General features: G+C 32.2%; 1 protein-coding gene across 5 annotated transcripts in view; it reads right to left on the reverse strand.

Moving 5' to 3' along the window:
• Window positions 1–15047, reverse strand: part of CTNNA3 (catenin alpha 3) — a 1737547-nt gene that overhangs the window by 146259 nt on the left and 1576241 nt on the right. For all 5 annotated transcript variants that reach the window (XM_082408616.1, XM_082408615.1, XM_082408617.1 and 2 more), the window contains one exon: window positions 3578–3759. In XM_082408616.1, the coding sequence (XP_082264742.1) occupies window positions 3578–3759 (182 nt within the window). The remainder of the gene's footprint in view (window positions 1–3577; window positions 3760–15047) is intronic.

A 15047-nucleotide genomic window follows, 5' to 3' on the forward strand; every position in this document is an offset into this window, starting at 1 on the left:
GTTTATACTTTTAAATATTAGTTGTTTTATTATTTCTTTTTTTTTCAAAGTGTTTAACATATGTCTATCAGATCTCCTTTGCCTCTTCTCCATTTCAAGCTTTTTTTCTCTGAGCCTTTTCTTATTTTTTTTTAAATCTTTATCTCACAGTCATTCTCTTGGTTAATCTCCTGCTTGTCCTCCCCTTATGGAATTTTTACCTGAATCTATTTTCCTCTGGACACTTTATAATTTTTTTATTTTTTAGATATTTTTGGCCTTTAATTTTTTCCCTAAGTTTTATTAACTCATTGCATTCCTTATTTCATTTTTTCTTTTTAAATTTATCTTCTTAGTTTTTGATCTTCTGAGTCCAGGTTTTAAAAACAAGTATCTTCAACTCTATTTTTTGAAATTCACTGTAGTTTGGAGTGTTGTGTTATAGCTTTATTGTTGTTTTGTATTTGTTTTCTAGATGGAAGGTTTTCATCAGCTGAATTGTTTAGATTCTCACTTTTTTCAGCTTTATTGAGGCATAATTGACAAAACTGTAATATATTTATAGTGTACAATGTGATGATTTGATATATGTATACAATGGAAATGACTACCATAATCAAGTTACTTAACACATCCGTTACCTTACGTAATTACCTTTTTTGCTTGAGAACTCTTAAGATCTACTCTCAGCAAATTTCAAGTATTAATAGTTGTGGTCAACATGCTATATATTAGATCCTCAGAACTTACTCATCTTATAACTGAAAGTTTGTAATCTTTGATCAGCATCTCTCTACTTCTCCCGCCCTCCAACCCCCACCATTCTATTCTCTGTTTGACTTTTTTTTTTTTTTAAAGATTCCACATATAAGTGATACCATCCAGTGTTGGTCTTTCTCTGTCTAGCTTATTTCACTTAGCATAATGCTCTCCAGGGTCATCCATGTGCCACAAATGAGTAGGGTTTCCTTTCTTATGGCTGAAAAAATTCATATGTATCATTTATTTAAATTTATCATACACACAAATTTACTTTTTATATATGACATTTTCTCTATCTATTCATTCATTGATGGACACTAAGACTGTTTCCATATCTTGACTGTTGTGAGTAATGCTGCAGTGAATGTGGGAATACCAGTAACTCCTAAAGATAATTATTTCATTTCCTTTGCATATGTACCCAGAAACACGTTCATTTTCTATATCTCATTATGTAGCTTTGCATTGCATCGGTCTGAATCTTTTTGATTTTAGACAGGGCTCCTGGACCAAGAACACTCTCTTTAATCATTATTGTGAAGTATACTTTCTTTAATGGGTAACATTTTTGGTGGTGGTGGGGAAGGGGTGGGGTTGACATATATTGTGATTCTCTTTCATTTCTCTAGGTTCCTTCTTATTTCCTATCTATGTCCTTTTCGATCACTGACATACCTTCAGTGTCACTTGTCCTGTATTTTCCGTTTTTTTCTCAAAAGTGACATTTCCCAAATCCAGACCCATTCAATTTTAAGCTCAATCTCTATAGTTAATGTTGTAAAATGACAAGTCCCAGACCTGTGGTTCAGTATTTTAGCACTTAGCATCAGGTGTTCTCATTTTTGTCCAATTTTCTTTTGTGCTTTATCTATTGCCTTTTCACATTCCTCCCATTTCTACTAGGTGTTTTAATTTTCTCAATGCCTGCTTTCCAGATCCATAGGTTTATGTCGATGACAGAGTACCAGCAGTAGCTCTGTTGGAATTTGGTGTTTATTTCTCTACTTAAAGGCAGTACTTTGAAACTCACACTATTTTCTGTATCTTAATAATGTTGAAAGCTGACATCACTTAAGGTTTTATTTGTGCTTCTTTTTAGTCTTAACTTTTGGGAAAGTTGGCATGAAATGATTTAAGTTTAGTCAACTTCCACTCTCCTAGGACTAACTTGAAGCAAAATTATAAATTATTTAAAATACCTATATACTTATCATAGAAAATTAACAAATTATAGAAAAGTAAAAGTAAAAGTAATTAACTTACCCACCACTAAACTACCAAAACATAGTCAGTATTTAATAACACTGTAGTATAGTTTGTTTCTTATACACAGGCGCATTCATGTCTATGTTTTATATATATATAAAATATACGTGTGGAGTAGAGGGGGAGAAGTTTCTCAGAATCTTTGTAGAGACTGAGCAATAGGTTAAAACTGAATTCTGTGTATGAAAGGAAATGGTAAGACATTTAGAAGTCATGGTAGGGGGTTAGAAAAAAATGGCAAGAACCAAGAGGGGCAAACATAAACAGATATCTAACAGGTATCCTTTATGAAATTGTATATATAATATACAGATATAGTTAGATGTAGATATTAAAAGTTTATGAAAGTTTTTAGTTTATACATATTGCCAAATTACCACAAGATTTATATCAATATATGCTTTCATTACCGTACCTTATCTGTAAAGGGCTATTTTAAAAGTTTTGGCCAGTTTTACAGAATTAAAAGGTATGTTATTTTAAATATTTTAGGTTAAAATATTTTCACATACTTATGGCTCATACCTTTTATGGGGAGAAATTGGTGAGCTATTTGCTCATGTCTTTTGCCCATTCTTCTCCTAGGACATTTAAAAATGTTTTAATGTCTGTAAGTATTCTTTATATACAAATGACATCAAATTTTTGTTATTTTTTGTTACAGATTTTACCCAATTATCCATTTATATTTAGGTGTTGTTTAGGACATTCTATTGATATTTAGAATTTTTAATGCCATTCAATTTAATGATCCTTTTTTATGAGTTCTTTGTCTATAATGCTTAGAAAGCTTTTCTCAATCTTAATTTTAATGAAATATTCATGTATATTTTTTCCATTTATTATTATTTTTAAATTACATTTATTTCATTACTCCATCTAAAAGTTATTTTTGTGCTTAATGTATAGGGATATAAGTAAATAGTTTTGTAATTATACTAGGTCTGCTTCAGAGTATTCTTCTGTTCTTTGGCTTTTATAATTACATCATGACTAAATTATTTTAATTGTTGTAGTTTTGTACATTTTAGTAAATGGTAAGGTAGTTACATTTTAGTAACTGGTATTGCTCTTTGGCTAACTCTGTAAAATAATATTTTGAAGCTATAAGAAACATGTTTATTACTTCTAGAATATACAGACAATGTATGATTCCTTTGTGTATATCATTAAGTCACTGTAATTTCAAATATATCTAGTTGATATCTCAGTATGTAGCTATGAAAATCAGTCATTCGGATAGCTCCAATAGAGATCATAACTTGATTTACCACTTTCTTTGTAATAAAAAAAGAAAAAAAAGCTAATACGATACACAGAGAAGGTTCCTGAGAGTGAGGACATAAATTGGTTTCTATAATTATTCCTCAGCAGTTTATGAGAAACTCTGCCACATTTATTTACCAAAACCTCTAGAAAGACCTACCTACAACTTTCTAATTCTTTATTATTTGCTTTTCCCATACCACTTAATTTTTAGCACCTGACACCCAGAGAAACTTAAGCTTTCACTAATGTGACAAATGTTTCTAACATTATAAATATGACACATCATTTCCCACATAATTACCTTGTGAAGTCTGTCATCTCCATCATGATCATACACATCTTCTTGGCGAGAACAATGATATCGTTGCTCGTATCGTCCCATATCTCAATCTCAGCATCCAGCTTACTCTTTACTTTCTTGAAATCAGCAACTTGCTCAGCTATCTTTTCCTTTTCTGCCTCAGGCAATTGAGTCATCTTAGCCTAAAACAGGTGATAATTAGATTTATAATCATTCCACTATGTCAAAATACATTTTAGGAAAAAGCGATCATTATAGGATGTTCATAAAACTTGTTCATTTAAGAACAGAGACATATCATTGTTTTATTAAAGTCATATAATAAAACTTTCCAGGTTTAATTTTTCATATAAAAATCTATTGAATATAATTGTTTGCTCTAGAACTACAATGTTAAATTTAATACAAAAGTATAATTTAATATCTGACATATTTAAATCTACTCCTTAATATAAATGTATGACTTCTCACATTTCTAACGTATTAAAATTTTAAATTAATTCAAACTTAATGTAATTCCTCACATATGTTAGAAAAGCATATACCTTATTTAATTTTATTAATAGTATGCTTCAGAAGGTAGAAGTATAACAAACTATAGCTTGAAATGATACTATGTTTATCTATGTATGTATATACATTGATAGATCCTTATGTAAACAATGAATACACATTGGTAAACAGTACAGTATACATTTATAAATCATATGTATATAGAGAAGCACATATATAAAATCCTAAGGATTAATGTGTATATGGTGCATATAAACATATTCAAGTGTGTATGTGTATTACAAACTATCTGGGTGAAGAATAAAAATGTTATGGGCAGGGTTTATTAAGGCAGCCCTCCCTAATTAGCATCCTGAGGTTTGAGGTGCTATTTTCTTATACACAGTAAACTTAATGCACTGGCATAGTACTATTCTTTGTATATGCCATATTTTGAACAGTATGCAAACTTGCTTCTTGCACTTGCAATTTAAAATGTGGGATGGTAGAAAACTATCTATACCCCTGAACTACCATATTCACAACCATAGCACCTGGGACCTATGACTTTTTCTCAAATAAAAAAGAACTCTGAAATAAAAGTGATTCGATAATAATAATCAAGGCCATAAAATTTCATGAGATTGTCTATTCAATCATCTTGTCAAAAAAGAAGTTCATACATAATCCAATAGTAGAAGAAGTAAATAGGTTTGAGACAGAACATTTAAAAAGGATAAATCATATAAGCAGAATTTACTTATTTGATTATTCACAGGGAACATGTGATACCTACAATGCCTATGTATTAATATTTCCAGGTGCTGATTTCTAGTTCACCTATAAATGGGGAAATTGGAAGAAATCACCTCAGAAAGCTTTACAAAAATGTGGTTACTAGGTTCAGAATACTAAAAACACACTTTATTGAGGCAATAGTGTACAATAGCAATAAAATTAAATATATGAATGGAAGGAATTATAAGAATGGTCAATGGAAAATCTGACCAAAATATAAAAATCAAAGAAGCAGTATCAAATATCTGTCATTTATTATCTATCATAAGCCTAATTCGGGGTCTAAAATAACTTGACATTTGTAAAATCTCAGGATTAGTTATCCATGCTTCAGTTCTAACCTATTAAAGAAACTAAATGATGAAGCTTTCTGATATGAAGTTTTCTTTAAGCTCCTTAGCATAAGGCTTGATACATACTGAGTTCACAATAAATGATAGCTATTTCCTACTGAATAAAAAATAAAAATATATTCACATATCTAGCACTTAAAATTTGCTTTCTTTTCATTATATATTTTATTTTATTTTAAGAACTAAATTAAGCTATGAGACTAAGTTTTTAATCGATGAGTGTACAGATGACTCTTCCTTAGGAGCTGAAAATAGTTTGTAGTTTCTTTTCTCAGGAAATGTGGCCTATGTGACACATTAAAGGAAGAGGAGTTTTTTACTGCTGCTGGTATGTGGCAAAGCATGTAAATAAAGACACAACTCCCTTATGTCTGAAATCAATAGTATACAAGCCATTAAGAAAGTTGTAAGCTACTAATGCACTAAACTAGCTCAAAAATAGAAATGAATTTTCTCCTTCTTAACTACTAGTCATTATCATTCTCTCCATTTTCACAAAAACGTATTTAAACTTCCAAATGATAATAGCTATAGACCAATTTATTTGGGGTCTCTTTTTACAGCCTTTATCTCAGAGATAATAAATGCATGACTCTGGATCTAAGAAATAATTTTGACGTGTATACTGGCATACAGTGGAAAATTTTTCACTATCCTCATGCTAAAGTTCAAACCATTTAAGAGGTGATCTGGTTAAGTGTATTCCAAGTTCTGTTCCTTGGAATGCCATTGATTCACAATATGACCGTGAGGAAGTCACTTAACTCTCCTGTCTACATTTCCCCAGACACAAAATGACAATAATTGCAACTGCTATCCACCTACCATGCAGGGAACAGAGTCGATTATTGGATAGCATTGACTGACCCTGTCCTGGACAAGAATCTCATGGGTTGCACTCAGTTTCCTTAATAACATCTCAACTCATATGGTGAATTACAATTGGCAGATATTTACTTTTGACAAGATAAGGGCCAAAAGTTGGGCAATAGTTTACAAAACTAAAAGTTCTGGAGAATTCTGACTCTTTTTTACAAGAGAAACAACAGGGACAAAAAAGCATTAAATTACTGACTGACACCTTTACTGAAGATTTTTAGTGCTTCTGTGAATGATTTATTATATGCCATCAATCAATTGTAATCACTATGAAAATATCAAAATAGAACTTCAGAGAATATTTGATATTTAGGAATTCTGGGTGAATGTTCCTTATGGGATGATTTTTGCCTGGATAAGCAAAGAAACTGAGGTACAAAGCTCAAGACAAATCAAGTAAGTGGAATCTCTGATATTTATTGCCAGCTGGCTAAGTGGCTCTTCTCCTGCTCACATATATAGAATACAACTCTGATATAAACAGCTTAATAAAGGCTTTTTGAATTCCTGCCATCCAAATGAAATTACACTGTATGTTAACTGATTCTAAAATCTGTTCCAAAAGACAATGAAAATAACATTTATATATGTCAGACACTCTTCTAGGTGCCTTAAAATATATTTAAAATTTAATCTTCATAACAGCCCTCTGAGGTAAGAACACTATTATGCTAAGATTATGAAGCTGAGTCTCTAAAAGGTTAAGTGATCTACTCAAGATTGTAGTGTTAGTAAATGGTAGAACCAGGATGAAAACCCAGAAACTCTGACTCGAGTTTTTGTTCTATCACCATGCCTGCAAACAAGAGGAATAATGCCCACCATAGGCCAAAATATCTACATTCTCCTCGCTGGTATTTCTCTATCACCTTCTACTTTTGAATGCAATTGTTCTCCAAAATATAGCCACATATCTTTTACAATGTAAGTTTCCTTATTTGCAAACTAGAAAACAATGATATTCACATCACAGGTTGTTTTAGAGGTCAAAAGAATGAATGTATATGAATATACTTTTTTAAATTCTTAAGTGCTATTAAATGTTAACTGTTACTCATACTAAGATATTCAGTTCTTCAGTCTATACAGTTAGTGATCCTCAGAATTCTATTTCTCAGGTTATTCTCCTCTCTTCAACAAAAGTTGTGTGTTCCCATTAGCCTATTAGGCATTTTCAAGTATACATATATCATTTATAATTTTAGCTCTAAAACAGAGGTAAGCAGAATTTTTCTGAAAAGGCAAGATAGTACATAGTATACATTTTGCAGGCCGTACCATACCAATCTATTGCATTACTTAACTCCACTGCTGCTGTAATGTGAGAGCAGTCATAGACCCTGTGCTAACAAATGAGCATGGCTGTGTTCCCACACAACTTTCTATGGACACTGAAATTTCAACTGCCTATAATTTTCACACATCACAAATATTATTCTGATTACATCTATTCTGAATTTTTTCAACCATTTAAAAATGTAAAAAAAAAAAAAACCCCAAAACAACAACAACAAAAAGCCCATAAAAAATCCAAAACAAAACAAAATAAAAACATCCCAGCTCATGGGCTGTACAAAAACAGTCAATGGGCCAGATTTGACCAGCTGGCTATAGTTTGCCAACGCTTGCTAAATCCTTTATCTTTATGTTCATTTCTGTCAGCAGTACTACCTGCCATCCAGTCTTGAAATCTCATTTAAAAAAAAAAAAATCTCCCCTTTTATCTATCCTTTTCTGATAGGCACAACATTTGTCAATTTTATCACTAACACTTTTATCACATCCATCTCTTTCTTTGCTTTCCTATTACTATTATACAAGTTTGGGTCTTAATTTTCTCTTTCATTTTCAAACCTTTTGTCTTGCCACCATTTGATTCAATCTTTCTGACTCATAGAATTGCGCAATGCTTCAGCTAAAAAACACCTTTCATGTCTCCTTATTGAATAAAGACTATAAATTCCTCAAATATCACCATTAAATTTAATTAAAGTAGAAAATTCACATAGAAAAATGCTGAAATCTTAACTGTACAGTTGAACAACTTTCACAAACTGAGGGAACCCATGTACCTAGCACCCAATTAAGAAAAAAATAGCATCACCCCCAAAAGCCTCCTTGTGTCCTATTCTAGTCACTATCTCCCAAGAGCAATCAAATAACTACCTGTATATCTAAAACTATAGATTTTCCTGTTTCTGAACCTTATAAAAATGGAATAATAATATATATACTCTTGTACCTGGCTTTTTATGTCTAACATTTATATATTTGAAATACATCTATATTATTGCATGGAGTTATAGTCTGTTTATTCTCATTGCTCTATACAGAGTATTCCACTGTGTAAATATATACCATTCATTTATCTGTTTTTCTATTAATGGCCTTTTGGGAAGCATAATATTTTTGGCTATTATGAATAGTAAATATTCTTATATTTTTCTTTTGGTGCACATATGGGTGCGTTCTTCTTGAGTCTATATCTAGGAGTGAAATTACTATGACACAGGCATCACCATGACCTTTGCCCCTACCAGCTTTTCTTTTTATTTATTTATTTATTGGCTGCATTGGGTCTTCATTGCTGTGCACGGGCTTTCTCTAGTTGCGGTGAGTGGGGGCTACTTTTCATTGAGGGCGCGGGCTTCTCGTTGTGATGCCTTCTCTTTGTTGCAGAGCACCGGCTCTAGGCACGCGGGCTCAGTTAGTGTGGCTCACGGGCTCTAGAGCACAAGCTCAGTAGTTGTGGCGCATGGGCTTAGTTGCTCTGCGGCATGTGGGATCTTCCCGGACCAGGGCTCGAACCTGTATCCCCTGCATGGCAGGCAGATTCTTAACCACTGCGCCACCAGGGAAGTCCCCCAACCAGCTTTTCAATGTCATTTCATCTTCCACTGTACCCTCAAGCTAAACCAAGCTATTTGCTGTTGCATGTAAATATCTTAAGACATTGTCCATTAATTATTTTGTTCATCTTCTTTCCTTTCCCCATCTCTGTTGGTCCAAACTTAATCATATTTCCAAGCCCAATTCATATAGTATATCCCCCTTTCTTCTCCAGAAAAAAGGAGAAATATTATATAATTATATATTATATAATATATAATTATTCTATTAAAGGTTTCAGAACATGTTATCAGTTTTTCCCTCAGGATGTTTATATTGTTCTCTATTGTAGCCTAATTATTTGTAAATGTGACTATCTTTTCTCACTAGAGCAAAGGTCTTTGAAAGCAGAATCATCTTTCAGAGTAATAGTGGTGAATCTGTCTGTCTATCTTATTTGCTTTTTTGTGGGTTTTTTGGTCTTCTGCCCCAGACTATAAGTTTCCTGAACGTAGGAACATATACATGATAAATGTTTGTTTGCAGTTGTTAACAGAAACTGTCAAGACATAAAGAAGAATAGGCTTGTATGTTAACTGATTCTAAATCTGTTCCAAAAGACAATGAAAATAACAAGTAGTATATTTTGAATGAATACATTCCATAAGCAATAAACTATATGGTAATAGAAGCTCACTATAATTCTCTTATTTTCATAAGCTCTAGAATCCAAATTGCTTATTTTACAGATAAGGAAACTGAGTTCCAGGGAAGAGAAACGTCTTGAAAAATATTACCCAGCTGGTTAATGGCAGATTTGGTACATAAATCCACCTGTTGCCATTATTAATAGTTCTCTCTTCCCACAAAAATGTTCTGCTTTACTTAGCTATAACTTTTACATGAAAATTGAATTCTTAAGTAAATCATATGACTCTGTTACATTCCCTATCCATAAACCTGGATGGAACACAGAAATAGTATTTTATTAATAAGTAAGCCACAATTACTACTTTTTATAAATATTAGGGAATTCCTAACCAATGAGTATTACTCATGTGGGTGGGTAGCTAGAACTCAACATTCACAATGAAATGTTTTATAAACTTTTAAAATATATGCCTGGTGTATGCATAATGGTTAAATATTACTAAAAGGGGAATTCTTGTTCTTACCTTCAGTGTACACCTAATTTAATAATAGCATTTATAACTTTTTAAATAAGCCCAGAGGCATTTGGGAATGGATATGTTTTTAATATATCAAAAACATAAGCAGTAGAACATTTCACTGGAGTTTAGAAAATCTAAAGTGCTGCCAGCAGAAATTCAACTTAATTAAAATTGGGAGAACAAATTCATAAAAAAAGGTTTTCGCACTGATTTTTTAAGCATACTAAATTGTGATTTCAAACATATTCATGAGAATTCATTAGAGAAAGTTTTCCATAATATTTTAAAATGATATTTAGGGATTAAAATTGGACTCTGCTTTAAGGAATAATATACATTTCTACATTTTTGTATGTAGTCCTTTAAATCAAATTTATAAATATATTAGCTTTAAAAAGCTTTCAGTTTCCTCACCTGTCAAAAATAGCACTCTTAAAACCTTGTGGGGTACACTCACAGATTCCTGTCAGCTATAAAACTATCTCATTTTATTATAAAACCTTATAGGCTTCAGGGGCTGGGTTGAAACACAGAGTATTAAATCATTAGGCTTACTTGATTGATTGCCTATTTTCTTTTTTTTCTCATACCAAATAAACCTGCAACCCTCTTTTTAATTTTTTAAATTTTTTAAATTTTATTTATTTTTTATACAACAGGTTCTTAATAGTTATCCATTTCATACATATTAGTGTATAGATGTCAATCCCAATCGCCCAATTCATCACACACACACACACACACCCCACTGCCACTTTCCCCCCTTGGTGTCCATACGTTTGTTCTCTGCATCTGTGTCTCAAGTTCTGCCTCGCAAACTGGTTCATCTGTACCATTTTTCTAGGTTCCACATATATGCGTTAATATACGATATTTGTTTTTCTCTTTCTGACTTACTTCACTCTATATGACAGTCTCTAGATCCATCCACGTCTCAACAAATGACCCAATTTTGTTCCTTTTTATGGCTGAGTAATATTCCATTGTATATATGTACCACAACTTCTTTATCCATTCATCTGTCGATAGGCATTTAGGTTGCTTCCATGTCCTGGCTATTGTAAATAGTGCTGCAATGAACATTGGGGTGCATGCGTCTTTTTGAATTATGGTTTTCTCTGGGTGTATGTCCAGTAGTGGGATTGCTGGGTCATATGGTAATTCTGCTTTTAGTTCTTTAAGGAACCTCCATACTGTTCTCCATAGTGGCTGTATCAATTTACATTGCCACCAACAGTGCAAGAGGGTTCCCTTTTCTCCATGCCCTCTCCAGCATTTGTTGTTTGTAGATTTTCTGATGATGCCCATTCTGACTGGTGTGAGGTGATACCTCATTGTAGTTTTGATTTGCATTTCTCTAATAACTAGTGATGTTGAGCAGCTTTTCATGTGCTTCTTGGCCATCAGTATGTCTTCTTTGGAGAAATGTCTATTTAGGTCTTCTGCCCATTTTTGGATTGGGTTGTTTGTTTTTTTAACATTGACCTGCATGAGCTGTTTATATATTTTGGAGATTAATCCTTTGTCCGTTGATTCGTTTGCGAATATTTTCTCCCATTCTGAGGGTTGTCTTTTCATCTTGTTTGTAGTTTCCTTTGCTGTGCATAAACTTTTAAGTTTCATTAGGTCCCATTTGTTTATTTTTGTTTTTATTTCCATTACTCTAGGAGGTGGATCAAAAAAGATCTTGCTGTGATTTATGTCAAAGAGTGTTCTTCCTATGTTTTCCTCTAAGAGTTTTATAGTGTCCGGTCTTACATTTAGGTCTCGAATCCATTTTGAGTTTATTTTTGTGTACAGTGTTAGGGAGTGTTCTAATTTCATTCTTTTACATATAGCTGCCCAGTTCTCCCAGCACCACTTATTGAAGAGACTGTCTTTTCTCCATTGTATATCCTTGCCTCCTTTGTCATTGATTAGTTGACCATAGGTGCATGGGTTTATCTCTGGGCTTGCCTTACTTGATTGATTGCCTATTTTCTAATGGTAATAATAATAATGGTAATTAACATTTGTTCATGCTTCCCACATGCCAGTCACTTTGCTAAGTACTTTTGAAAAATTATAGCATTTAAATACTAATATTCTAGGGTTGATATTGTTAATATCTACCTTTTAGAATCATGGAAATGAGGTCTCTAGGGGACATATACATGTCTCCTATAAATGAAGAAGACCTCCTCCAATTTTTTTTTTCCTTTTACATAATACCTCCTTGTTTATGGTTTCATTTACAACATAGTTTTTAGCACTAGGGTTAAATGTTAGTTTTGAAAAAAATTAGTCATATATTATTTGTAAACCAACTTGTGTCCTGGTTTTAGGAGAAAATAAAGCTGTAAAAGGTATTTGGAAGACAAATGGAGAAATCTGAATATAGACTGAGTATTAGGAAATATTAAGAATTGATTGTTAATTTTCTTCCATGTGAAAACAATATTGTGGTTATATAAGAGAATATCCATTATTTTAGGAGACAGTGGCTGAAATATTTAGGCACAAAATGCTATGGTGTTGCAAATCATTCTGAAGTGGTTCAGAAATAAAAAGCAACTATGACTCTGGAAGTATGTTAAAATTACTATATCTAGATCATGGAAATATGCATGTACATTGTATGAGGGTTAAATTTTTCTATACATTTTAATTGAAAAAATAAATCAATAAATAAAATAAAATGTAAATTAAATGAAATAAAATTAAAATTTTTAAGGAATTATTTGAAAAAAATTTTAAAAGCTTGGAAAACAGATAATATTTTCTATTTTCTTATTTTGTCACGGTATCAGGGACTTTATAGGCCATATAATCTATTCTCTTAACCCAAAATACCATTCCATCTGTCATATCCCTGAAGATGCGTCAGCCTCTCCTTGGACATACCTGAAGGCTCAGTTCTGAGTTCTCTGGTGCTAAGAGATAAGTAAATTTTACCAGTAAAAACCAAAATTGAATGAGATTCATGACCTGCAAAAGTAATCCTCACATAGATTAGTGTGGCTGAAAACCCATAGGAAACAAGTTCACTCAGAATATTGGTGTATATCATATGATTGAAATTTAAATAAATGTGGCTATAGCATCAACCTTTCTCTAAAAAGAAAGGTTGCTAGCTCAGAGTTGGTGATCTACATGGAGGCTCAAAAAAAGTGGTGCCGGTGGGAGGAGGTACCAAAAATCGGACATGAGAATCCCAATCATTTTGACAGATGTGACCCTACCATGGCCGTATAGTTTTTGCACTACATATTTTAGCTATAGGGTTAACACTAAGCCTTTAACATCTTTCCTCTGGTTGCTTTCTCACCAAAACAGGTAGGTTATTATAAGTTGTCTTCCAAAGTAGACTTTCTCAATTGGAAAGGCATACTTTAACAAGCTTATATGAGTATTCTTATCTAAATGGTTCCATATATATTTTTTAATCTAAACATTGCAAGGATTTAGATTAATTTAAATTCAATTGCATCATGTTTTCTTTAGATCTTCGTTCCAGGTTTTTGTAACACTTTTTGTCTTGGGTGTTGCCAAGATGGAAAAAATAGAAATATTCAGGTTTTGAAATTACAGAGCTACACATAAAAAAGGAACAATTCAATAAGTAAATATTATAAAGGCTGTGAGAAACTCAATCAAGTTTTAGAAGCCCATTCATTTTAATCACAAGTCTGCATTTAGGATGTGACTCAGAGCCTAGCATATTTTACGTTGCACACAATTTAAATAAATTTAGTTACCTGAATTCCACGCCCACTTTACAGTAAACTGGAAGTAGAGAGGAAGAGTGCTAGTCTGACCCCAAGGAAGGAAAATAAAATCTATCAAAGAAGAGACAGCTCAGATAACTGGGGTCTTTCAGTTTATGAATAAACTTTCCTGCTCATATCAGGACACCTCCATCCTATCACTGTATTATAGCATAGTACAGTTATGTTTGGTCATAATACTGACAATGAGTCATCTACAACATCCTCACCCAGCATTTACTGATTTTCTACTGCATGGGAGTTATATAGCACCATTCCTGCTCTCAAGGAACTTAAAATCTCTGTGCCCAGAAAATATCAAATTATATTTGGAATATTTTAGTTGGTAAGTTAAATTGCATGGAATACAATTTGAAGACAAATTCAAGTAAATGTTATTTTTGAAGTTAAAAATGTATCTTCGTCCAAAATAACTTGTTCTATAACAGTTCCAGGAAAGCAAGTGTTTTACTAAATATAGTTTTCATATATCTTTGAGGGTGTAATATTTAATGTTTGTTCATAATTAATTAAAAAATTTTTTCAAACATAAAATCCTGACAAGGTATACAAATAGTGTACCACTAAAATGGGTATAATTTGAGAAAAAATTCTACATCTCTACTGATAGTTAGCATAGTTCTTTTTTTTTTTAAAGATTTTTTTAGATGTGGACCATTTTTAAAGTCTTTATTGAATTTGTTACAATACTGCTTCTGTTTTATGCTTTGGTTTTTTGGCTGCGAGTCATGTGGGATCTTAGCTCCCCAACCACGGATCGAACCCGCACCCCCTGCACTGGCAGGTGAAGTCTTAACCATTGGACCACCAGGGAAATCCCAGACCCTTCTTAATTATACTTTTGTAATGAATATAATTTTATAAAATTATACATGTATTAAATGTATAACTGAATATAATTAACAGACTTCCTCCCAATAGTTTATGGAAATTTGAACACTTTATTTTTCTAACAACATTTTTCTTGATAAAATAACAATCTGAGGAATGTAGTATAGAATTGCAAATAATTGTCCATATATTATGCTTATATATGTCTATATTATTATGATTTCATATAGTGCCATGTTTATGATCTATATAAATATGCTGATAATGCCTGCCATCATATATACATGGTAAATTTAAAAAAACTCATTAGATTAATATCAGTTGAATATAGGAAATGTAATCCCCAAAG

The sequence above is a fragment of the Balaenoptera borealis genome (assembly GCF_965194805.1).
Source record: "Balaenoptera borealis genome assembly, chromosome: 10".
NCBI lineage: Eukaryota > Metazoa > Chordata > Mammalia > Artiodactyla > Balaenopteridae > Balaenoptera > Balaenoptera borealis.